The 24476-nt window shown below is 47.2% G+C and overlaps 6 protein-coding genes across 14 annotated transcripts in view; 4 read left to right on the top strand and 2 right to left on the bottom strand.

Annotated features, from left to right (window-relative positions):
- The window catches only part of LOC108031398 (F-actin-monooxygenase Mical), a 44470-nt gene extending 41479 nt beyond the window's left edge, over window positions 1-2991 (top strand). For 3 of the 6 annotated variants that reach the window (XM_017104764.3, XM_050889208.1, XM_017104762.3), the window contains 7 exons: window positions 80-112; window positions 885-1146; window positions 1264-1468; window positions 1530-1607; window positions 1663-1763; window positions 1847-2043; window positions 2099-2991. In XM_017104764.3, coding sequence (XP_016960253.1) covers window positions 80-112; window positions 885-1146; window positions 1264-1468; window positions 1530-1607; window positions 1663-1763; window positions 1847-2043; window positions 2099-2104 — 882 coding nt within the window. In that variant the 3' untranslated portion in view covers window positions 2105-2991. Of the gene's footprint in view, window positions 1-79; window positions 113-372; window positions 759-884; window positions 1147-1263; window positions 1469-1529; window positions 1608-1662; window positions 1764-1846; window positions 2044-2098 lie in introns of those variants that run through there. The other 3 variants (XM_017104763.3, XM_050889209.1, XM_044095605.2) reach the window with 2 other exon arrangements.
- A 339-nt stretch (window positions 2992-3330) lies between these two features.
- Window positions 3331-4215, top strand: LOC108031063 (dynein light chain Tctex-type protein 2B). The gene is made up of 3 exons (XM_050888985.1): window positions 3331-3678; window positions 3744-4032; window positions 4127-4215. The coding sequence occupies exons 1-2, from the start codon at window positions 3417-3419 to the stop codon at window positions 4001-4003; spliced, it is 522 nt and encodes a 173-aa protein (XP_050744942.1). The 5' UTR covers window positions 3331-3416; the 3' UTR covers window positions 4004-4032; window positions 4127-4215.
- Window positions 4216-4746: 531 nt separating this feature from the next.
- LOC108031062 (uncharacterized) lies at window positions 4747-8042 on the bottom strand. The gene is made up of 5 exons (XM_017104268.3): window positions 7267-8042; window positions 5306-6523; window positions 5218-5225; window positions 5036-5163; window positions 4747-4883 (listed from the first exon to the last, which is right to left on the bottom strand). The coding sequence occupies exons 1-5, from the start codon at window positions 7696-7698 to the stop codon at window positions 4747-4749; spliced, it is 1923 nt and encodes a 640-aa protein (XP_016959757.1). The 5' UTR covers window positions 7699-8042.
- Window positions 8043-8578: 536 nt separating this feature from the next.
- Window positions 8579-9999, top strand: LOC108031061 (putative gustatory receptor 85a). Its single transcript, XM_017104267.3, has 2 exons — window positions 8579-9589; window positions 9647-9999. Exons 1-2 carry the CDS (start codon window positions 8606-8608, stop codon window positions 9803-9805), a joined length of 1143 nt encoding a protein of 380 aa, XP_016959756.1. The 5' UTR covers window positions 8579-8605; the 3' UTR covers window positions 9806-9999.
- Window positions 10000-16938: 6939 nt separating this feature from the next.
- The window catches only part of LOC108031058 (zinc finger protein 704), a 114766-nt gene continuing 107228 nt past the window's right edge, over window positions 16939-24476 (bottom strand). For all 4 annotated transcript variants that reach the window (XM_017104259.3, XM_050888983.1, XM_050888984.1 and 1 more), the window contains exons 5-7: window positions 22324-22415; window positions 18038-18226; window positions 16939-17973 (exon numbers count right to left, since the gene is read on the bottom strand). In XM_017104259.3, the coding sequence (XP_016959748.1) occupies window positions 17067-17973; window positions 18038-18226; window positions 22324-22415 (1188 nt within the window). In that variant the 3' untranslated portion in view covers window positions 16939-17066. The remainder of the gene's footprint in view (window positions 17974-18037; window positions 18227-22323; window positions 22416-24476) is intronic.
- LOC108031059 (histone-arginine methyltransferase CARMER) lies at window positions 18736-21915 on the top strand. Its single transcript, XM_017104265.3, has 4 exons — window positions 18736-19326; window positions 19391-20284; window positions 20345-20755; window positions 20812-21915. The coding sequence occupies exons 1-4, from the start codon at window positions 19125-19127 to the stop codon at window positions 20895-20897; spliced, it is 1593 nt and encodes a 530-aa protein (XP_016959754.1). The 5' UTR covers window positions 18736-19124; the 3' UTR covers window positions 20898-21915.

Below are 24476 nucleotides of genomic sequence, written 5' to 3'. Positions count from 1 at the left end.
GTTATTTAACTGAAAAGATATTGGTATTCGGTGTACTAAGTGTCTCATAACATCTAAAATTCTCTTAATCAATTTACAGTCTTGCTTTGATCTGAGGAGTTTCGGTTTTGCTGTAAGGACTTTTAACTATTCTAAACCCCTAATACCGTACACTTTCGAGTTTTCCAAATTCTGTGCACTCACTAAAGCTTAGTATTATTATTATTATTTGGCATCCGCAAATTTTATTTCGATTTGTTTCTAATCGCACATCCCTCCATCTCAATGGGCTTTCTGTCTGTTTTCTGTCCTATTAACGCAATTAAATTGCCGCAATTTTATTTTAATTTGTTTTCATTTATTTTATTTTCATTTTCTTTTACCCAATTCCAGCAAAAGTTATTTAAGTCTTAAGTTTTAAGTTTGCCTGCTGTATAATTTTTTGTTTTCCCTTATGCCTCTTAAATAACATTTATGTTTATATTATTTTTATGTACCACAAGGTAGCTGAAGGTTTCAGGGAAACCTTACGGACTTAAGGATATTTTGTTGTGTGCTTTTATATTTAAGTTTTTAATGGTTTAAGCGCTGGACACATTATTGTTTGTTGGGAATTATTTTAAGCAGTGCTTAATGGGATGGATTTATTCGCATGATTGGTTTCCCTGGACTCCCGGTTACGGTAAACCATAAGAAATATGTGTTAAGCTTCCTGTCTTTGGACATCCTGCACGTTAAATGTATATACAATTTCCTAGTAAATAACATTTTGTTTTTAATCAGAGAACTAAAACAGCTGTTTACTTTCCGATATGTTTCACATTTTTCCACCTGTTGATACCTCTCTAAAACACACATTTAACCCGATATATATTCTGATACCTCCAAACACGATGCCACACTAGGACAAGGATTTGCTCGTCTGCAATGCTCCGGCAGGCGCAGGATCCGCATCACAGACAAACCACTCTCAAGAGTATCTGAACAACAGTCGCTACCGAAAGCTAACGAACAACGCGAAACCGAAACCCGAATCGTTCTCTTCATCCAGCCCGCAGCTCTACATACACAAGCCCCACCACCTGGCCACAGCTTATCCGAAGGCCCTGGATGACCAGACTCCACCGCCCATTCCGCCTCTGCCTCTGAACTATCAGAGATCCGATGGTTTGTTGTTCTCATTCTATGTCCGCATATGCCCCTTCCCCAAGTGTCCTGTCCCGGCCCACTGAATCATCCAAGTGCAAGCTATTTGGCTTGGTTATTAACCCTTTTTGGTTGCAGATGAGAGCTACGCTAACGAGACACGGGAGCATAAGAAGCAACGTGCCATATCGAAGGCTTCGCGACAGGCTGAGCTCAAGCGATTGCGAATCGCTCAAGAGATTCAGCGGGAGCAGGAGGAGATCGAGGTGCAGCTAAAGGACCTGGAGGCGCGCGGCGTGCTTATTGAGAAGGCCTTGCGGGGCGAGGCGCAGAATATTGAAAAGTGGGTCTTGCCATCTGGCTTATTTAATGAGAATATCAACTAACCACAGCCTATTTTTCAGCCTGGACGCGACGAAGGACAACGACGAGAAGCTACTCAAGGAACTTTTGGAGATTTGGCGTAACATCACAGCACTCAAGTAAGTTAACAAATAAAGCTATCAAAGTGAGGAAGCTAATGTTATGTGGTCCTAGGAAACGCGATGAGGAACTGACTATAAGGCAACAGGAACTGCAACTGGAGTATCGGCATGCCCAGCTCAAGGAAGAGCTCAACCTGCGCTTGTCCTGCAACAGTGAGTATTGGGGTTAAGATCTTATGATCTTCTAAGTATAATAGTCAAATCACACCTCTAATATACCACCCGTATTATCACAGAACTGGACAAAAGTTCCGCCGATGTGGCCGCTGAGGGTGCAATACTGAATGAGATGTTGGAAATCGTCGCCAAGCGAGCTGCCCTACGACCCACTGCCTCCCAACTGGACCTCACCGCAGCGGGATCGGCATCCACCTCAGCCGAGGCAACGGGCATAAAGCTGACCGGACAACCGCATGACCACGAAGAGTCGAACGTAAGTTTGATCCCTTAAGTTTCGTATTAAAATTATAATCCATTTTTCATTTCAGATTTGAATAGCTCACTTTCCCTGGGGTCTGCTGGTCTGCGAAGTACTAAACGGACTGCTGAGCCTGAATACTTAAGATGATACAGGGGAGAACGTACCAAAAAGGCAGCTGAATATACAAAATTAACAATACTAAAACCCATGAGCTGTAGCCGAAACGAGCAACTAACTATTCAAAGTGATTAAGCTGGCAGAGAACAATTTCAATAGGTATATTTAAGTAGTGAGCCTAAATAATTTCGGAGAAGCGCGCAAGGTTAATGTAAAAACGGGCAGAGAAGAAATCAAAACCAAAAACTAAATTCTCAATCTGAAAGTAGGGAGTACGATTGTTTTCAAGAATACCTTTAGTTCTGTATTCAACATAATTTTATGTTTTAGTTAGTCGATGCCACTGAGATCGGTCGGATCTCCTTGTATGTCCCATGCAATATGTTGTTTTTTATTTAATGTAATGCGTTGATTTTTGTTGTGAAACGTGAACATGTGCAACGGGTATGTGATTTTGAGCAATTGTAAATGGTGTATTTGAGTTTTCTTAGGTTATTACCCCTTAGCGATGTGTATACCGTTTGAATGTATTATTATTTATTTGACCAAGCACCGGCACATCCTCCCGAACGGCACACCCTTGTATGTAATATGTCATTTGCTGCCCAACCAAAATCAAAGTGAACACAAAGAGATGCACACAAATATTTTCTATATGCGAGAGCCAACATACACATAACGATGTACGAGAGCAAAGCAACCATTAACTGTATACTAATGAAATGAATTAAATTATTGTGTAATTTTATTTATAACCTGCATATATAAAGAACATATTTATCGAATTTATTATGTAACTTTTCGATTTATTTTGAATTGAATAAAGATTTTATGAAACCTAAAGCGACGGGTTGGTTGCGGGCAATGTTCAACTATCTGCATACTATTTTCGTATAGTTTTCTATAAAGTGTAAGTGTGTTCCAAGAGCTCTACAACCAAACCTTGGCTCGATTAAAATAATTAAATGAATTAAAAGTTGTAATACTTTTTAAAAAGATTTAGTGCTAATCCACTAATATAAGATTGTTAAAATCAAACATATTTTTTTAGTTTAGTTGATTTTTTAAATTTTGAACTGGAAAAAGATGGCACCTCTCTTGCACCCGATGGTAACTCCGACTCAATGGTATTTCTTATAATGGTATTTTTTTTGCCGAATGGTATTTTTCAACGTTATCAGCAAGGTCACACTACACAGCCGCGAAGTTGTTTTTATTTGTTTTTCCTCTCTGAAATTAAAATAAATCTACGCTTAATAAGAAAAACAATGGCTGATAAACAATCCAATGCGGAAGCAACCAAGTCAGTCCAAGCATCCGCAGTTCCGAAACAGGAGGATAAAGAGCAGAAAAAAAAGACGCCAGGAAGTCAAAACTCGGGCTCAGCTGATGGCGGGAAAACGTCGGAAAAGTCGGAAAAGCCGGCTGGCCAGCCCACCGCCTACAGCATGCGACCCGCTTTTGGAGAGATGTTTCCCCTGCCCACCATCAAGAACATAATGAACAACGTGATGGCCGACAAGCTCAAGGGTAAGTGAGAAAATCCATAATTCATACAATAAAATCAAGTTGCTAAGCAACTCCTTCATTTAAAGACAAAACCTACGACAAGGATGTGGCCAAGACGTGGACGAGTGAGATCGCGGACGAGGTGAACCAGCAGATAGCCAGCAGCTCCAAGGTGAAGCGCTACAAGCACGTCGTCCAGGTGATGCTCGGCCAGGAGCTGGGCGCGGGGGCCACCTACAACTCGCGCTGCTGCTGGGACTGCGACTGCGACACCTCCGTCTCCGAGGTCTTCAGCAACACCAGTCTCTTCTGCGTGTGCACCGTCTTCGGCACCTACCAGTACTAGACGGGGATCCTAGAGACCTGCACGAGTAGGTAAAATTATGCTCGAATCGTTTGAAAGTAAAAATAATTGGATCGCTCAATAGCTTTTTTAAATTTTTAAAATTTAAATTAATTACATATTTAGTACGAAGGGAACGTGGACCGCGAATTCTTTAGAACAGAAGAATCCAACATAGAATCCAACTATTTGAAACCCTGCATGAGATCATCAACAAAATAAGACATTGACTTCTTTAGAGCATGTTTTAGCCATTTTAATTTATAAATTAATTAATTATTTAAAATAAGAAAACTGCGAAACCTTCAGAATAGGTATTTATTATAAAAAGCTACATTAAAAAGTCCGCGTATAAGTATTATTATGTCCAATGTAAACTTATAACTACTTACGCGATGCTATAAGGCCAAGTAGTATTTCATTACATGATATAAAATGTACTTGTGGAGTCGCCAGCAAGATTAATTTTACTTGTGGCATCGGCATCGCATCGTGCAGGTCTCTGGTGGATAACCCACAAAACTGATTAGGCTTAGGACCGCATCACTACGTTTACTTGCAAAGGGTGAGCTTAACCTAACAGGGGAGACACAGGGAAGGTGGGTTTTTAATGTTATAATATTGAAATCCCGCCCGTGACTCCCCTGTGTATTTACATTTTAACCTAAGCATAGCTAACTTTTCGTTTTAGTAGGCACCGGGAAACAAAGGGCTCATCACTTTCGATGGTCGACCTTCGTCGAGCTTCATTGGATGCGCACGTTCAGCGGATTGAGTATGCGGCCCGACATCACAGCCACGTCCAGGTCGCGATCGATGATGAAAAACAAAAACGGATGATTCACGGAGATCTGAATGGGCTTCGTTTGCGCGCCGTAGTTGCCTAGAGAGCGAAAGGAAGTGTTTATTGCACTTTGTCTCGTGCTGCAGAGGCTGCAACAGTTGCAACACCATTAGGTGGGGCCATCGCAATGCGTTGCGGCTCAATGCCTTCGGCCCACTCCACTCAGGTGTGCTGCAATGCGAGACACTTACGCTTCAGCTGATTGATGGGATGCGTACGGATGGTGACGTCTATGGATTGCTCAATGTGCCGCACGTAGACGCCCTTCTCATCAGTCATGGGCCTGAAATCCGCGCGATTCGGCTCGAAGACGTCGCAGCTGCAACGAGAGTAAAAGTGAGCAGATAGCTGCTGCTATTACGCCCATGCTTACATTCCCATCTGCAACACAAAAAGCACAAACCAAAGACACACAGCTCAATAAAAAGGCTTCGAATGGCACTCTACCAAAAAACACTCACGTTCTGCAGGTCGTTGGTCAGGAACATGGTGCCGTGCAGCTTAAAGTCCGGAATGATGGCCTGCACCCACCGCGGCTTCAGCTGCTTCCGCATCAGCCGGAGAGTGGGGCCCAGCTTCAAGGAGGCGGCGGCCGCCACGATGTCCGTGTGGTAGTCGGGCAGCAGGATCATGAGATTGTACTCCGGCGTGTCCAGCTCCAGCTCCAGCACGCTCATCTTCAGGTGCTCGAAGTACTTGTAGTACAAGACAGCGTTGTACACCTTGAAGGTTGTGTGCACCACCTGCTGATTGCCCAGGTAGAAGACGTGGCTGATCACATCCGTGTTGTAGTTGGACTTGCCCTCGGCCGCCTCTCCGATATAGTGTGGCTCAAAGTCATTGGTGATGGGCGCAAAGGCAACGGGCACTGGCGGTGGAATGTGCAGCGGATGGTGCGGCACGTGAGTGTGCGGATTGAAGAGCGTCAGGAAGAGATTCGCGTCCAGATCCTTGTAGCCAGGCAACGCGTGCCGCTTGTGCCGCGCCACTTTGGTCTTCTGGGTCAGCGAGATGTTCCCCACCACCTGAGGTGCTATAATGGATATTACCTGGCGTGTTGGCGATGGTTTCCGCTCCGCCACCTGGCGAGCCATCATGGGCATAGCCATCGTCCGTGCACTGGGCAGGTAAAGGGGCTTTGGCGTGATCGGACTTGAGTGCTTGAGCGGCGCCTGGAGCTTGCTGACGGGCAGCCGGGAGACGCGCGCCTTCTGGATGCGCAGCAGCGGTTCGGCATCCTCCTCGGCCACAAAGGCGGACACCAGCTCGGCCGCTTCATCCTCAGCGGCGGGCTCGGCAGCTTCCTCGCCGGACGTCGTAGCAGGTGCTTCAGTGGTGGCCTCTGCCTCTGCTGGCGCCTCCGTGGTGGTGGTTGGAGGCTCAGTTGTTGTGGTCACAGGCGCCTCCGTGGTCGTCGTGGAAGGTTCTTCAGTTGTGGTCTCTGAGTCCTTCAACGTTGTGGTCTCCGCTTCCATGTCAGCGGTCGTGGAATTGCTGGCCATTGTGGTGTTGACCATCTCGGCATCTGACGTGAGATTGGCTGGCGTGGAGGAGAGCATGTCCACACTCAGGTCGTACCCATAAAACATGAGAACCGTCTCGAAGTCCTTGAGAACTGTGACGTTGCCCTTGTTCAAGCTGAGTCCCTTTAGCGGATTGTCGGAGCCAAAGAAGTAAGTCTAAAAAATTAAGAAAAATATTCTACAATAGGTTTACCTATAATAAGTTATTTTAAAGAAAACCACTTTTTAAACTATTTTAGGTTTGTTATCTAGACTGCATGTTAGACTTCAGGTAGATTTAAAACTCAACATTTCTAAAATCTTTTTAGTTTGTTCACTTTAATTTCTATACATATTCCAACTCCTCATTTATATCAAGCATTATATTTTCGCTGTAAATTCGGTATAGAAATATTAAATAAGGAATACTTTACTTTTTGTTAATTAATATCCCCTTCAAAAATTTAGTTATCCATTCTAAAGCCCCCATTGAGCTACTTTACTACCCGAAACCTATCCACTAGCTGGTACTTAATGTTTGCCAATTAAAAAATCTATTCACTTGGACAATTGCTGGTCACTTTTGGGAGATTAACCGAGCCAATGGGGTCGTCGAACTATTGAAACCAGATTAGAGATCAATCGAGCAGTGGTCATGATGGGCCTGGGGCAATTTGTTTGGCAGTACGCATATTTGTTTTTTGGATCTGTTCTTTATCAATGACCACTTCGCAGAATGCCCCCTTCCCAGTTCCCTCCCCCCTGCGATGGGTTTCCCCTTTTGTGGGTGCTCAGCCAGGCGTGTAAATGTGCGTTGGCATTTAATTTCGAAGGGGATTCTCGAGTGGGCGCCCCTCCGATGGCAGTGGGTTAAGTTCAAAGCAAGCACATTGGCCCACTTGTGGGTGCCCCTGTCTCACCCGCAATCGTCGGTGGATGTCGCGGTAGCCCACTCGGGTCACGTCCCGGTTGTTGGGCAGCTGCAGGACATGGCGCAGTTCCTCGGCACTGTGGCCAGCCGATCCCTCGAACAGGGCCACCAGGACACTGACCAGGGCGGTGGGCGAGAAGGCGAAGTTGTTGCGGTTGAGGATGGAGTGGTAGTGCAGCAGGCGGTGGGTCAGGTAGTTGGTCAGGTCCACCATCACCTCGGCGGGGGTCAGCTCCTTGGCGGCCAGGACCTGGGGCAGGTGCTCCAGCGGCGTCAGTGGGGGCGGTGGAAAGTGGGGATGCGGAAAGCCGCTGGCTCGGAACTCCTCGTGGTCTATCTGGATGTAGTGGGCCCGCGCCGGGAGCAGCAGGTGGAGGAGGAGCCCCACCAGCCAGGTGATCAGCAGCCGCAATCCAGCCATGACAATGCAGCCGACCTCGGAGTGAACTGATTGATAGCGCACTTAGCACTCTGATTGTCGCGTTCGCGGCAGTTTAGCAAAAAAATCGGCAAGCTCTGTCCGCGTCCCCAAATTGCAGTCCATTCGCATTAATTTCCACTTTTTTCCGATCCCGATTCAATTAGCCCCGGCGGTGCTCTGCTCTCAAGGTGATGACAATTCCGAAATTCGTCAACCGTCAAGCGGCGGCCGTTTTCCACATAGTTTCAGATGCAGTGGCTCGGATAGCGTGGGGTCGTTTCGCTTCTGGTTCGAACTGATTCGCGTGATTGCTGCTGCCAAACTGAAGTTGGGCCCGCCGGGCAGCGCGCTAAAATACGGCAGCCGATCGATGGCACTGGGATGGGATCGGATCGTTCAATCCAGCTCGAGCTCGGCTTCGTGGTCCAGCCAGTCGATGGTGTCGCGTGGCAAATGCTTGCCATACCAAAGCTGTCTCTGAAAGGGGGTCTAATAAAGTTCATTAGTAAGAGGATGGTTTACTTTGCAAAGTTGATAAATAATTACCTTGCTAAAATGTTCATGTAATATTTTTTATATTTTAAAATATACAAATCGTTATGTTCAATTTAATATAATAACCTCTTACCTTTCTACAGATTTAATTACTAAAAATAGTTTTCACCTTTTATTGCATATTTAATACAATATTTATAGGTCTGTCCTTCTATTATAGGTTTCACTTTGCCGAAGTACCAGTTTGAGTAGTTGTCAAAGAAATCGATGGCTATGAGCCCAATTAATTAGTTTTTAAGCAACAAGTGTTCCCATGGGCTAGTATAACCAACAGATCAAATCTGTGGTAATCGACGTGACAGCTTAATGTGAATTTCCCCCAGTTGCTACGCAGGAATTAGTGGAAAAGGTCATGCCGTCGCCAAGAAGGCTGTTGCAACTTGCCCTGGGTTGCTTCTGTGCCCTCAATGGAATTCTGGATTTTTACATGGACAGCGCATCGAAGAGTCTTCGCTGGTCCCGTTGGCTGGCCATCTACCGAGTGGTGCACAACTTCCTGGTCTTCAGCCTGAGCACAATGTTCCTGCTGGACTTCTGGGAGCAGCATGCTGCAGAAATAAAAAACTCCAAGCTAATGACGATGAACTTCTTTACCTACTTCGCATTGGTGTTTCTGGCTATAATCGGCTCCATGGCCTGCTGCTTCCTTTGGCAAAACAGAATCTTTGAGGTTCTCCAGAAGTTAAGGCATCAAAGGGAGCAGAGCAGGCAGTTGGGATACCGAGTGCCGAGGGGCAAACAGCTCTTCGTGGACTGTTTGATGTTCCTGGCCGCCATCCTGCTGATCCTTCGCCTCGGCATCCATGTGACCATGTGGCTAATAAGCATCCGGGTGGGCTTTCACCACCCCTGCAACTGCTTCCTGCCCGAGTGCATGATCTTTGCGATGAACTACCTGGTGTTCGCCATCCTGACCGAGATATGCCAGTGCTGGTGGAGATTGCAGTCCGGCCTGGAGATGATACTCCTGGATAGTTCAGAAGCAAGAACTGTTGCTAGCCAACTATCTCAAATTCAGAAACTGCACACCATGTTTCAGTGCCTAACCGATGTCACCTCGGAGGTCTGCTCCATATTCAAGTTCGTCCTTCTGATGTACATGGCCCGCAATCTTTGGAGTGGCATTGTGGCGGGCTATATGGCGATACGCGTGGTTTTGGGAAGGGATGTCGACGTCGAGCTCAGCTATGTGGTACTGGCCTTTATCATCTGCATCCAGCCTCTGATGTTCTCGGTGCTGATGAACAGCATGACCCATGCCACAGATTTGTTACTGGATGCAACCAAGGACATCTTGAGAACCCCTCACAAGCAATGCGCTCGGGTGGAGCGAAGGGTGAGTAAGCAGTGCCCTTGCTATAAGAAAAGTTCTGACTTCCCAAAGTACTTACAGATCGAATGGTTGTCGCTGCAACTGGCTGGCCAGCACACCTACATCGCCGTCTTTGGCACCTTTCGCATGAATCGCTCCCTACTTTTCCAGAGCACCTCGGTCATCCTGGTGCATGTGCTCTACATGGTGCAATCGGACTATATTGCGCTGACCAAGTGATGTTTCCACCAACCCAACAAAACACTGGCAGTTAGTTTTGAAAGTATCATTTGCTCTTGTCTTTTCTGTTTTTATTTTATTATAGAATTTCTCTTGTGTTTAGCTTATTCGTACAATTAGTTGTTTAATTTTATTCATTCTGATTTCGATTTATTGTTTAAAATCAACATTCATAAACACGTCCATTGAAATGATTTTAGAGTTTCTTGCTTTCTTGTTGTATATTTTATTCGCTTAAAATAGTTTTGAAAATGATTTACTTGTGGGATTCTCTTTTATAGCGTGAGTGGTGTTAGAGTTAATGCCTTTGCGATGGATGATTGGAGTGATGGTGATGGATCCTTAGGTTTACGTACATATGCAAGTACAAAATGTGCACGTCCTCAGGGTAAATGGGGCTAGTATGGCTGATCTGGAGTCGGAGTCAACATGAAGCATAAAAAGCCAACCGAGCAACAAGTACTAAAGTATCCCTATTTGCCTAGCCGCTGTGATTCGTAGCCTCGATCTGTACATTGGGTGTAAATATACAAATATGCCCTTTGCCTGTATACATATATAAAGACGCAAAATATATCTATTTATGATCTGTAGTTTGGGTGTGTCCTCTGTGTTCCCCTCGCTTCGCAATCCTACTGCCCTCCCCTGTTTTTGTATGTCTAAAATGTTCGCGCGTAAAACGTTTTCGGTTAGTTTAGTTGCTTTGCAAAAAATATAGTCGCCCAGTGCGCCTTTCTCTATCTTTCAGTTTCGTAGGTACTCGATTCTCACCAATGTTTAATTGAAGTGTTAAACATCTCTGCTGCTCTGTATTTTGGGTATTCGTAATATTCGTAATGCTCTTTAAGTGGTAGGGGTCGGGGTCGCCAGTGATTGGGTTGCTCTGGGATCCTCGAGTTTAGCTGCTATTACATTAGTTTCGGTGTGGACTTAAGCTTTTTCACACTGAGACAACGGTACGTATGATTAATGCACACCTATGTACGTTTTTCTAGGGCTCGCGAACCATCTCCGCCGTCGGAAGGGAGTTCCTGCTCTCGGTTTCGGTCGCTATTCATAATTTCGGTTAGATATATGTATGCATATGGTTATATATATTATCTGTATTTAAATATATGCTGTTTACATGTATAATTATATGCTTATTAGCACCTGCTGCTGCTGTATTTTTAACATGGAATATACACGACACTTAGTTGCTGGTTATTTACTTTTTCTCATATGGTTTTCGTTTGGAAATGCAAAACTCCGTTACGCTAGCTCGTAATTTAAGTATTATCCGTATCTGTATCTGTATCTTCTGAATCTTCTGAATGCCTCTGTAACTGTATCTGTATGTTCTTGTGTGTCCTAGTGCTCCTCCGTTCGTTTTTCACCTGCTCCAGGCCTTAATTTCGCCTCTGGCTAATGGGCGTGGCAGGGGGTGGGCGGGTGCCGCCCCAATTGCGCCGCTTTTGTACCTTGTTATGTGGTGATCAGTGGCCGCACGGCGATCCTGACGACCGCCGCCCGCCGTTAAAGCTTGCTCTAGCCTAACTTCCAGTTCAACCAGTTCAACTAGTTGGCTAGTCCAAGCAGAACCGAGATAAGTACACAGTGGGGTAATAGAATCGCAGTGGACCATAATAGGTTCGTAACAGCAAACAAGTCAACAAGGTGAAAACAAAACAAGGATGAATCGATCTGGCTGGGTACGTGGCTTCCCTTACAGAAGTCCTATAGATGTAGACACAACAACAAGTATATATCATATCATATCGCGGATTCACCTCGCATTACGATCTTACGAACTACACATAAAAACACGAAAAGTTTCAAGGTGACGATGAGTGGTGGCTGTGTGTGTGCTGGGGGATGCCCCTAATGCTAGACATACAAGTAGAAATACAAGTGTGGTGGGAGGTTGGGGAGTGGGAGCGTCTAATTTTAATCAAGTCGAGTCAAGTCATTCAACGTATCCTCTACCTCACTGCTCACGTCGCCTAGATCCTAATAAAGTCCTCAGTTAGCCCAACTAAACCGATTATCGTTACTTATTAATTGTTAATTGTTAGCTGTTAAGTTATAATTTTAAATTTTAATGTTAGGATTTTCCTGACGCCCTCCTCCGATTTCCAGTGGGCTCTGCTAAGTTCGCCCCGAACAAAAAGTCTTTTGAAATTAAGGATGCATTTAGCCAATTTTGAAGACATCTAGTGGTTTCAGTTGCCAGCCAATCAATGCAAAATAATTGAATACAATTTCGGCCGCATGGCTCTCATCCTCACAATCGCCTCCTCCTCAGTTTCGATTTCAGTTTCAGTTATCAAAACAATTGTCCGTTGCCAATTATCGTAAATTTAAATTGTAAAAAAGTTACAACAACTCGTGGGTAGAAAAACTTATTTAAAACCTATTATTGAAATTGTGCCTTCGCCCAACTGCGGCAGAGGCCTATGCTAGATGATTTCACGGGTGATGTCCGTGCTTTTCACTACGCATAATCTCGCTTCGTATTTGGTTTTGGTTTGAAGTATCAGTCAGTTCACAAGAATGCTCTAATGGGTGGTGCAGGATGCATGATTACCGGGGACTACAAGTACTTGATTGTATAAACAGCTTATTGCTTTACTCGAATTTGTGATTTCCTTGGCTTTCAAAGCAAGATGGTATGAGCGAATGCGAATGCGAATGCGGTTGTGGCTTCGTTGCTGGCAGTGTAGAGCTTTCGATTCCAACAACCCTTCCCTGGCTGCCGGGGGATGCCATGCGAATCGCCACCCCCAGGACATGGCCTTAATCCTGTTTTGCCGCTCTTCCGTTCGATTCTCGTCGGTGAAATGGTGTCGATGCGAGTGTGGGGTTCATGAAAACGCAGCCAAATAAACGAGGCGCAAGTCTTTTGCTGGATACTCACTAAACTAATCGACGTAATGCACTTATCTTAAATGGAATTCAATGTCTAGCACCGACAGCTGCCTGGCTGATATGCGTGGGTGTGCGTGTGTGCCGAGTGTGTGTGTGCCCCGGTGTGTATATCAAAATGAACGAGTCAAATAAATCAGCCTTATATTGAATGCAATTTTGTTTTAAAACTAATTTCGCTTTCCAATTATCCAAAAAATGAACACCAACACACACACAAAGACGCCCAGGCCGCAGCCACGGTCGCAGAGCTCCGATTCTGGCGGGGATTCGGAATGGGAGTCGGAACCCCACAGATAACACATCCATGAGTTCCGCTCCTCCTCGCCCCTAGCTACACACCTTAATGTACTGTATATATGTATATAATGTATCAAGTATAACTACTTAGTTATCGTTAGTGGATGCAACATACCGCGCTGAACCAGCAATCGCTGCGTCGGATCCGGGACCCACCTGAGATCCAGGTCCGACCGCCAGCTGCCGTGAGATTTCTAATTTAAACCGAACTCGATTCGAACCTCCTTAGGGGACTGCTCCGAATCCTTCTTAGCTTAGAGTTAATGCTATGTTTACACATCAATAACGACGATAAATATCAGAGGAAATATCATAAGTGTCCATCTACGAGTTCTGGGGCAATAAGCCCGCTTATATCTGTATAGCTAGTTTGGGGCATAAACACACATCGATCTGTTGCAGCTGTGTCGCGTAAGCACCTCCTGGTCCGTACACCTGTCCTAGGAGCGGCTTAGATCGGCGGAAAGGAAACGAACTACCTGGGCAGCACCAAGAGATGCGGTAGAAAGTCGTACAATTGGATACCAATGCGATCTGCTCTACGCCTGAGACCCTGGGAGAAACCGTGTCTGTTCGAGAAATGCAATCTCTTCTCTTCCGCGGAAGAGGCCTCCGCAATTTCGTAACTCCGGAAAGCGATCTTTCCAAAACAAGGCATAAGTGAAGCAACTGAAAAGCGAAATCATAATGAAAACAAGAGGGTTGGTTTTCGTTTTGTTTAATTATAAATAACAATTGTATATTTTTTAATAAAATGGGTGTTCTTGTTGTTGTTGTGTTGTATTCTTTTCAAGAAAAAAAATTAAAAAGAAATATTATTTTCGCTATTGAATGAGTCTAGCATTCATGTTCGATGGATTAGAGCTTTGACCCTTGCTGATATTCTGTAGGTTTCTCTCCGCTTCACTTTAATCTTGGTCAAGCATTAGTGTTCTGCCTCCTCCGTTGTCTGTTTTTCGGGCCAGGTCAGGTCCCCGGCGGGGGTTCTGAGGATGCCCACCTGTCGGGGAGGCCAGCCTGCCCTGCATTTCTTGCTCTTTTCGTGATCTCGGTAATCGTACACATAAGATAGTAGAAATATTAGCGATAATTATATGATAATGGATAGTTTTCTTTCCTTCTTCTTGGTGTTTCTTTAAAAATATCACTTAAGTTTAAATAATTTCCAGAACGCAACGAAATAGATCGAGTGTACGCACTTAACTACGCTGTGTGGGGGTGTTTGCTGTGTGGTTTGTGTGTTTTGTGTGTGGTGCACGAAAATTAGCAAGAAAAACAATAATAATGATGACAATAATCATACTCGTAATCGTAGTTGTAATAAAGAATAGACGCCCCCGGGGGCGACAGACAAAAGTAAGTAAAATGTATTGCATTTTCTCGCCTCGCTACGATCGCTCCTGTTGATCTGTTCTTGGTTCGATTAAACTTATAGTTAATAAAAACGAAATACAAGTGTAAAATGTTGTTAAACTTTTTCGCATTACACAAAATGGCCACCATTATGAATTTCATTCAAATCACGGCAAACAGTTTCAATGAAATGTTCGTTTGCGTGTTTTACTCCTTCATCTCTCATCGTTCGTCGTTCAACCTTCAACTGTTGGCTTTCCCCGCTTTCCCCGCTTTCCCCGCTTTTCCGTAACTTTCCCATTTTCATTTTCAAAAACTTTTTAAAGCTGCTGCCGCCTAAGCTCAATTTTTCCTCCTCTGCGCTCTCTATCCCCTCCACTTCATAAGGATTGCTCAACCCATTGCACTGCTCGCCCTCGTCCGTTCGTCCGTTTTGCTCCTTCTTTAAGTGTGGTATGGGGGTTCTATATTTACATATTCTAGACTTTAGTTTGTACTTCCAATTTGGTTAAGAATTCCTTGTGTATTTTCATTTCTTCTCCGTAAATTCTCCTGCTCTCAATCTCAATCTCTGGCCGTCTCTAGGCAGACTTCATATACCATACTCGTAGGTCGTATCGTACATCGTGTTCCTCCTTATATCCTCGCAAACCTCGCTGGGTCCTTTGTGACGTCATTGTCTGTATGTGTATACCGTAATTTGAACAATTCACAACAGTTGCACAACGCAAAAAGTTTTCCTTTTAAATCTTAGTTTTAGTCATAAGTTCATTACAAATTAATCAATAGACGAATCTAGCTCGTTTTCGCTTAGGTGTGTTTTAGAAAATATCAACTTAACAATGTATTAAAATTTGAACATGTTCGAAAGTGTTTTCCCTCTGGCTCCAATGGAAATTTTGACGGTTCCCTTCTGCATCTCGATAAGGATTTGGATCTACCTCACAATCCACCTGTCTGTCTGTCGGCCTGTCTGTCTGCTTGGTTGTGTTAAAAATTCACTACGTTTAAGTTTAAGTTGCTCGTACGTCTATATGTTACATTAGCGTGGTTCCGGGTTCGGATTTGGGTTCGGGGCAATTGTTCTATGGAGTCTGACAGCTTGGGCTGGGGTCTGTGGGTGGTGGTGGGTGGTGGGTGGGTGTGTCTGGGCGCTTATTACTAGGTTATTTAGCTGTGTGTCCACCTACTGCCGCTCGTATGCATAAGTCGATTAATACTTAACTCTTAGCGCTTAACACACACTTACAATTGGCTTAAACGGCTCTTGGATCGAGTTACACATGATTATATGCAAGTAATTTAACTATTTTCGTTTATGTCTATTTACTGTGCAGATGCAACGCCTTGAATATTTAATATGCATATTGGGTTTCGTTTTGAATATTCTGCTTATAGTTTCATTTCTCATTTTCATCTTTCAACTTTCATTTTGATTTGCTTGTTTGAGTGGGTTTGCCTCGATTTCCATCATTTCATTTCGTTTTCTTGTTTAGAGCGAGAAGTAGAACAGAAGTTGCACTTAATTCTAGGAAAAATTTACTAGGTCTTACAACTAAAAAATCAAATGTATATTTGCTTTAAATATTGTTTGTTGTTTGTTTGTTGGTTGGTTGTTTGTTTTCGTGTTGTTGTTGTTGTTGTTTATGTTTATGTTTGAATTGTTTTTGCTGTTTTTTCTTTTGCGTTTTTTTGTTATGTTTTATGCGGAACAGCTGGCATGCGTATCTTATGCGTCGCTTTCTCCTTTCGTTTTGTGTGTAAATATAAAAATCTGCCAACTGCTGCTCTCGCTCTCTAACGTAAGGATTAACAAAGTCGTTTAGAAATAAATATTTATATGTATATGTATATTTACGCACTGCAGTAATAGTTAGAGTAATAGTAATGATAATAATAATGATAATAATTAGATTATTGTATTGCAAATGTTGCCCGGGCGCAAATGTCAGCAACATTTGCACGGCAGTTGGCAAACACCTGCACAACAACAAAAGAGATACCGTTACGTGTTTAAGGTGCACATTCAATGCAGAGTAATAAGAAGAGACCATTTTCATTTGCATTTGCGATTCGTCGTCGGCTGGCGGCGGCCGCAGGCGGGGGTCAGCAGTGTCAGGTGGTGCCGGTCCAGCTCTCGGCGGGCTCAGCCCTGCATCAGCACGGCCTGCTGCGCCTGCTGCTGACTGGCGGCCGCCCGGCTCCAGGCCAGCAGGCCGTTGGCAGCGGCCACCTGCGCCTCCTCCTGGTCCTCCAGAGCCTCCAGCTCCTGCTGCTGCAGCTCCACCTCACCCGCAGCCTCCGCAGCCTCCTCCTCCTGGTCCTCCTCCATCCTGGCGCTGGCCATGGGCGCCACGATCACCGAGGTGGCCACGCTGCGAATGCGCACCGGCCTGTTGCTGATTGTGTTGCTGTTGGCGGTCACCGCATAGGGATGTTGCTGCTGCTGCTGCTGTCCTCCATACCGCCTGTTGGTTTTGATGGTCAGCGAGGAGGGCAGCTGCTTGCCAGCAGCCACCTCGGCCGCCAAGCGCACCACCGTGGTGGTCATCTTGGAGGAGGAGGAGGATGTGGCTGCTGCCGCTGGATTGGGAGTTGCTGCTGGGTTGGGAGTTGTTGCTGCTGCTGCTGTTGCTGCTGCTGCCGCCTTGGACTGCTGCGCCGACGCCTGGTTTGCCGCCTCCGTCGACGACTTCTGTCGCTTTCAGTCCCCGAAGCGGGTGCACGCCTTCTTCCACCGGCACTGGGTGCACCACTGGTCGCGCTTCTCCATGCCGTAGACCTTGCGGCACTTCTTGTTCTCGCCGCGCGTCCTCTTGCCCGGCGAGTGCGGCGTCTGCTTGGCGACCGCCGGCTGCGCCAGGTGCTGCTGCTGCAGCGGATTGCTGCTGTTGTTTTGGGCAACCAGGTTGCCGGCAGTTGTCTGTGGGTGTTGCCGCATCGGCTGGTGGTGCTGCTGCTGCTGCTGCTGCGCCGGATGGTAGTTGGGCGTGATCGTCACACTGGACAGGAGGTGCTGCTGCTGTTGCTGCTGCTGGTGGCTGTGTTGCTGTTGGTGGTGGTGCTGCTGCTGCAACTGCTGCTGCTGCTGCTGCTGGCTGTGGTGCGCCGTCACCGTGACGTTCTGCTGTGAGAGCTGCTGCAGCATGTTGTTGGCACTGCTGTTGCTGTGGATCACCGGGCTGCTGCTGCTGCTGCTGTGGCTGCTGTTGCTGCTGCTGCCGGCGTAGTTGTGGTGCTGCGTGTGGTGGTTGTTGCTGTGGTGCTGCTGCTGCTGGACGTATGTCGGCGATGGATATGGCGCTACCGAGTGGGACGGACGGGTGGACGACGAGCGGGCGTGCTTGCCCAGCGGCGAGGACGACAAACTGGAGTGCGACCCGGATGCCACGAGCCCCGTCCCCGTGGACGAGGAGATGCCGCCGCCCCCGCCGCCCACCGCCGCCGCCGCTGGCCAGGTGTAGTTGTGGTGGGCCAGGTGCGAAGTGGGGATGCAGCTGGTGTTGTTGTTCTGCAGCTGCTGCTGGTGGGTGCTCGGGATGCTGCTGCCACTGATGCTGCGTCCGTGCGGCTGCGTTAGGTGGTTGTAGTGGCCGCCGGCCCGTCCTTGCCTGTGTAAATGAAGAGGAGAGGGGTTAGTGGTGAGACCTGCATCCCGGATCGAGGAAAACCCACTTGAAGTTGCCCACTATCTGCTTCTGGTACTCGGGATCCTCGTGCGGCGGACGCGCCATGTCCCGGTGGCTCAGCGTCGGCTCGGAGGCCAGGCTGGGCTTCACCTGCTCGTCGTCGTCGTCCACATCCGTGTAGTAGAAGTCCTCCTCGTTCTCCTCGTTGTCATCGGCGGAGCGACGGGCCTTCTTCCTGCAAAGTGGCGAGTTGATTAGAAGGATGCTTTGAGGTAGAGATGCGGTCTAAAGTACCTAAAGGTGCCACTTTTACTTGTACAATTTACTTAATTTAAATTAGGGTTTTTGCCTATTTAGTGAAATACCCACATTTGTGGTTTGTAAAGCAACAACGCTCAGTAATTACATTTTTTTGTAAAAGTTAATACACAAAAATTCAAAATTTTTAAATTAGGGCGCCAAGTGTTCTTCCTCTTCCTTGGGTACGAGTGATATTTTTCCCTTTTTGGTACCACCACCTCCTCTTTCTCCTTAACCGATTTTAATATTATTTGTCACCTAGGTACACTGATTATGTACCCAACATCCCTCCGAAGTACCGTTCTTGGCTTTTTCGATCGCGTTGCCAACTAGGCAGCAGGGACTCAAACCCTAAACAGCGGAGGCGCCACCCCTAAATACCAATAATATACCTCCCTCAGGTAAGACCTTTTTTGGTATATTTGTTAAAGTAAAGGGGGGATAAACTAAGCCACAGCCACACTGCAGCTCGAACACTACTTTTTGCAAAAAATACGCACGTTCCGTGTGAAATCAATACGAAATCAACAAGAGCGATCGATTTTGAGCAGCCGTCCCAGTCGCAGAGCAGCGCCGCCCGAAAGCCAGCGCGCCAATCACCCAGCTGCCCCGTTCACGAGCATTCTCCGGAGTGGTGGAAAATTCGCATTTCGCCGAGAGAAAAATTTGCGCGTCTGTCTGTCTGCATCTCCCCGCCTGCGTGTGTGTGCGTCTGTCGGTGTCTGCCTGTGTGTGTGTGTGTATAGCACGGCCTACATTGTCAATTAAAGGGGAAAAGAGAGCCCGAGGACCTTCGATCCTTCGATAACAACCCTCCAGGAAAGCCAGCCAAAATGTCCAGCCTGCGACCCGAGGAGCCCCGCAAACTGGCCACCGCCGCCTCCGTGTCCCCGCTGAGCAACTGCCAGTTCAGCGGCGTGGTGATCAGCGCAATTGCCGACGAGCAGAAGCTGGAGTTCGCCAACAAATACAAGGGCAGCTGCACGCTGCTCTGCAGCTACGACTCCCAGGGAGTCGTGCTCCGCGTGGTGTCAGGTGAGCATGCCCCTCGATATAGCCCCCTTGACCCTGCTAATCTCGCTGTACATCTCCTGCCCAGACGAGGACCACGGCCACGTGCTCAAGGAGTACATGATAGCCGCCGACACGGATGCCGCCCAAATGGGCAGGCGCAGCTATGCCGTCTCCCTGGACGCCGACAATCTCGTCCTGCGCTTCGCCAGCGACCAGGACCAGCAGCTCTTCCGCAAGGTGGTGGAGAACGTGAAGCACCTGCGGCCCAAGTCTGTGTTCTCCCAGCGCACCGAGGAGTCGTCCGCCTCGCAGTACTTCCAGTTCTACGGCTACCTCAGCCAGCAGCAGAACATGATGCAGGACTACGTGCGGACGAGCACCTACCAGCGGGCCATACTGGGCAATGCGGTGGACTTCCAGGACAAGATCGTTCTGGACGTGGGCGCCGGCTCGGGCATTCTGTCGTTCTTCGCCGTGCAGGCGGGCGCCGCCAAGGTCTACGCCATCGAGGCCTCCAACATGGCCCAGTACGCCCAGCAGCTGGTCGAGTCCAACAACATGCTGAACAAGATCTCTGTGATACCGGGCAAGATCGAGGAGATCGAGCTGCCCGAAAAGGTGGACGTGATCATATCGGAGCCCATGGGCTACATGCTGTACAACGAGCGCATGCTGGAGACGTATCTGCACGCCAGGAAGTGGCTGAAGCCGCACGGCAAGATGTACCCCACGCACGGCGACCTGCACATCGCCCCCTTCTCGGACGAGTCGCTGTACTCGGAGCAGTACAACAAGGCCAACTTCTGGTACCAGTCGGCCTTTCACGGCGTCGATCTGACCACGCTGCACAAGGAGGGCATGAAGGAGTACTTCCGCCAGCCCATCGTGGACACTTTCGACATCCGCATCTGCATGGCTAAGTCGGTGCGCCACGTGTGCGACTTCCTCAACGACAAGGAGGACGACCTGCACTTGATTGGTGAGCATTCTTACTGAACAGAGATTGATCTGAGACAATGACTAACTGCTCCTCCCTCAGACATCCCGCTGGAGTTCCACATCCTGCAGACTGGCATTTGTCATGGACTGGCCTTCTGGTTCGACGTGGAGTTCAGCGGCAGCAGCCAGAACGTGTGGCTCTCCACATCGCCCACGGCGCCGCTGACGCACTGGTACCAGGTGCGCTGCCTGCTGCCCATGCCCATCTTTATCAAGCAGGGCCAGACGCTCACCGGCCGCGTCCTGCTGGAGGCCAACCGGCGGCAGTCTTACGACGTGACCATCGACCTGCACATCGAGGGCACGCTGATCTCGTCGAGCAACACCCTGGACCTGAAGAATCCGTATTTTCGGTACACGGGGGCGCCGGTCCAAGCGCCACCGGGGACTAGTACCCAGAGTCCATCTGAACAGTACTGGACGCAAGTGGACACGCAAGGATCGCGCAATTGTAAGGGCAGCAAAGTCATATGCAATCATTTTCACTCATATTGTGTTAACCCACAGCTTCTAGCATGCTAAATGGCGGGCTCAGCGTGAATGGAATGGGCGATGGCATGGACATCACCCACGGACTCATGCACCCGCACTAGGACGGCCGCGAATCGAATAACAATACATCTTACTGGGAATTCTCCTCGCTCCGAGTCCGCTCAACTCCAACGATTGGTTCTTCTTCGTCAACTCTTGTTTTGTTACAGTTTATGTTTAGGTTATTTATTGAAAGTGTAAATTATTTCCCCTATTCTCGAAACTCAGCTGCTTTTATGTTCTGCACACCTTTCGCACCGCAGTTCTACCTCCTTTTCGAACGACCTGCCAACCTTTTTAACCCTTTTACTTGATCGGACCAGAACCGGAGGAACCCAGCATCCCAGCAAGCAACCAACAAACAAACAATCAACAAATCAAGGCAGACTAATGTAGTTGTTTAGAACACGCAGCATATTAATAAGCCTAAGCTAATTTTAGCCCATAGTAATAGTGTTTTTAACGTATGTGAAAAGTAATACCGATATTTAGCCCACGCGGGCCAGCGCTTCAGGAAGTTTCATAGTTAATATGCCGATTGCCAATTGCAGTTTTCGCCGAAAGCTTTGAACAAACCAACCAATTCAGATTGTACTGTATCTATTTATGTGTGTTATTATATTATATTGTGTGTACCTCCAGCTAGTTTCAATTTTTGTACTTGTCGGCCGTGTTTATGTTTAGTTCGTTCCAAAATGTAAGAAATTTGCTCATAGGACTAGTGCTAAGTTACGATATACCATGTACTAAAGGCCGGCCCGCGCCGAGAGATTATACATATACCCCAGCATACGATTCGTCCTTCGTTCGGTCCTAAGTTTCGCACCCAGATCCCGTCATAGATCCTACTATATCGCTGCCAGCAACCCGAGCGCCCTATAAGCATATACCCCTAGATATGTAGCCAACCTATACACACAGCTTGCATCCTGTATGCCGACTGTACTTTAGAGCAACAAATAAAACACTCCACACACACAACACACCACACACTGCAAACATAATTATACAGCATATACATTTATATATACGAATAGATATACCGCATATATGCAGAAGAGAGAACAATGTCAGAGCGAAGGCAAGTGTTTTATTGGTGGAACCCTCGATTTACATAGGAAACGAGATTGGCAAGTGTCAAAGCTCAGCACGGATCGTGTGTGGGCGAGTGGAATCGGAATTGGACTCGGACCTTGGCCTCAAAAGCGCGCCGCTGCACCACTGCACCACCTGCTCCTCCGACGCCCACCTTCACCAGCTGGCCTGCAGGTGCGCACAGCAAAGTAATCTGCGTGATGGAGAGGGGCTCTTTGTAGCTATACCCGTGCTCGTACTCGTGTGACCTGCTTACTGGGCTCGAGTGCTCCACTTTCGAGCTGCCCCCGCTCCCCTTTGAGGGGAGGAAGGTCGGTGGCTAAGTCAAGGCCCCACCCACTTGCTGCTCGCCACTTAATCCGCTGATAGCAGTGCAAGTTCTTGCTCACTTACCCCAAATGTGTTTTCCTAATGTGACGAACGATTTTGTTCTGGTCGGGCTCCACATAGTGACAGCCGCGATAAGTGCAGCGGAACTTTTTGGACTGCAAAGAGAAGAGAGAACGGGCTTATTAGATGGTGTTATTGATAGGGAACTTAGGACTATTTAAATTTTGAGGGATCTAAGGTAGAATCCCCTTCGTTCTTGGCAAGGAGAAAGAAAGTAGGGGTATTAGATGGTTGTTTGATGTGGAAGATGTTTACATGGGTTTTTAAGGAATATAAACCATGTATTATATTAAGGATCTTATATAAACAATTAATAGGAAAATAAGATAAAAAAGGGGTGTAAAGGGTAGTTTTAGGATGGAAGAGTGTATAGGGTTTCTTAAGGATTTTAGCCTCATAAAGCTTTTTTTGGATGTGTAATGTTTTGGGGATTTTTAATAATTCAAATCGACCCCAAGAGGTTATGAAATCTCCTGCGTACTTGGCGGGAATACGGCTGCATCAGGGAGTCCTCGGAAGACGACGAAGAGGAGCGCGAGGAGCAGTCCCCCGAGGGACTGTGGCTGCCATAGCTCTCGTAGTCACTGCGCTCCACATAGTAGTTGAGTGCCATGGTATTCATGGTGGCGATGCGAACGCGACGCGGTTCTGTGCTGCAGGAGCAATGGTACTTGCGGTTTCACTAGCGATTGCAGGAGCAGCAGCAGGAACTGGAGCGATGCGAACCGGTGCCGGCCCGGTGCCAAGTGCGACTGTGTGGGTGCGGACAATGCAACTGGCTGGCTGGCTGAAAGCCAGCTCCAGAGTCCTTGGACTCGCGCCCGAGCGGCAAACGATGCCGCCCGAACGAGCTGGCCGCGCTCGACGCCGCCTGCACTGATAACAGAGCCCGGGTCCGGTCCGCGTCCTTGCCAGCTGCTCCTGCACCCGGCCACCCAGCCGCCCAACCACCCATCCACCTATCCACCCCCTTATTTACTGGGTCACCTTGCGGTCGCTTTGCTTCGTTTGCCGCTCGCCTTGACACGCTTTCGCCGCCCTTATCGCCCGCTGCCGCTCGCTTTTATGCGCCTGCATTTATGCTGCGTTTTATGCTGAAGGTTAGGAGGGCGCTGCAGCAGCGACGCCGGCAATTGACCCAGTTTAAATGTGCTGGCTCCGTACACATACCTCATATGGTATGTACCCCATGGTACACCCCTGCTGCACAGTTTTGGGGGCACTGCAAACAACTGATTGCGTCCTTGGGCCCGCAATCGCTGTCCTTGTGCGACTGCTGAACAAATTGAAAACTCAGCTTTCGCTTTCTCGTTTTTGGCCTTGTGCCCCAAGTGATTAACGATTTGTTTACAACTTTGTGGTTTGAGCTCGCCAGCGGAACTTTATTCGCCGTGGATTGCAGCAGTTGGTGCTCTCGAGCTCTGGCACTTTGGCCCTCTGGGCTGGATCCGGGGAGGGCGCACACGGCGTATGTGTAATCTGAGATGTGTGGGGGGAGAGCCTTAAAAGGCATTCTTGAGGGAGGAGTCTGCGAACCGCAACGTAATCATAAGCATAAATATCCTGCGCTACTTAAGCGGCGTAAATTGTTGACGCACGTGGTGGGCACGCAGCTACACAAATGTGTGCACAGAAAAAATAACTTCGTATAGATATTTCATTAATATTTAAATTTGGGATAAATTTAATGGAATTCTCACACAGTAATGTGATATTCTAAAATATAATTGATATAGTTCATAAAGTTAGGAACTTATATCATTGCGACTATTTCTCTATTTCCTTTGTAGTGTTAACTTCCGGAAAGAGAAAAGCGGGCATTGCCTTTCTAATTGAATAGTCCATTATATTAATGCGATAAGCTAGGGTTTAAATGATAAAACATTATAGAACAGGGAGATCATAGAGTTAGGAACCACTACTAGATTTATTCTCTCCTTATTTCCGGTTGTAGGTAACTGCTTCAATGAGAAAAGCGGAAACTGACAGTTTAATAAAATAATCTCTTATATAATTGTGATATTCTTGGGTAAGATTCAATGCAGATTATGTTTCAGAGAGATCATAAAGTTAGGAACCCATATTAAATAGATTCCCCACTTATTTCCGGTGTAGCCTAACTGCCAGACTGAGAACAGCGGAAACGGCTACACACT

Source organism: Drosophila biarmipes, chromosome 3R (genome assembly GCF_025231255.1).
Source record: "Drosophila biarmipes strain raj3 chromosome 3R, RU_DBia_V1.1, whole genome shotgun sequence".
NCBI classification, from domain to species: Eukaryota; Metazoa; Arthropoda; class Insecta; order Diptera; family Drosophilidae; genus Drosophila; species Drosophila biarmipes.
The sequence above is the reverse complement of the archived record's forward strand: the minus strand, read 5'-3'. Positions and strand labels throughout refer to the sequence as shown.

Bases quoted from the DNA above. Each gene is read 5' to 3' on its own strand.
- LOC108031059 (XM_017104265.3), top strand. From the start codon at position 19,125: ATGTCCAGCCTGCGACCCGAGGAGCCCCGCAAACTGGCCACCGCCGCC. The intron at 19,327-19,390 runs GTGAGCATGCCC...TCTCCTGCCCAG, and splicing joins CGTGCTCCGCGTGGTGTCAG to ACGAGGACCACGGCCACGTG. The intron at 20,756-20,811 runs GTAAGGGCAGCA...GTTAACCCACAG, and splicing joins CACGCAAGGATCGCGCAATT to CTTCTAGCATGCTAAATGGC.
- LOC108031061 (XM_017104267.3), top strand. From the start codon at position 8,606: ATGCCGTCGCCAAGAAGGCTGTTGCAACTTGCCCTGGGTTGCTTCTGT. The intron at 9,590-9,646 runs GTGAGTAAGCAG...AAGTACTTACAG, and splicing joins GCGCTCGGGTGGAGCGAAGG to ATCGAATGGTTGTCGCTGCA.
- LOC108031063 (XM_050888985.1), top strand. From the start codon at position 3,417: ATGGCTGATAAACAATCCAATGCGGAAGCAACCAAGTCAGTCCAAGCA. The intron at 3,679-3,743 runs GTAAGTGAGAAA...CTTCATTTAAAG, and splicing joins GATGGCCGACAAGCTCAAGG to ACAAAACCTACGACAAGGAT.
- LOC108031062 (XM_017104268.3), bottom strand. From the start codon at position 7,698: ATGGCTGGATTGCGGCTGCTGATCACCTGGCTGGTGGGGCTCCTCCTC. The intron at 6,524-7,266 runs GTGAGACAGGGG...TTAATTTTTTAG, and splicing joins ACATCCACCGACGATTGCGG to ACTTACTTCTTTGGCTCCGA. The intron at 4,884-5,035 runs GTAAGTGTCTCG...TTCGCTCTCTAG, and splicing joins TCCCATCAATCAGCTGAAGC to GCAACTACGGCGCGCAAACG.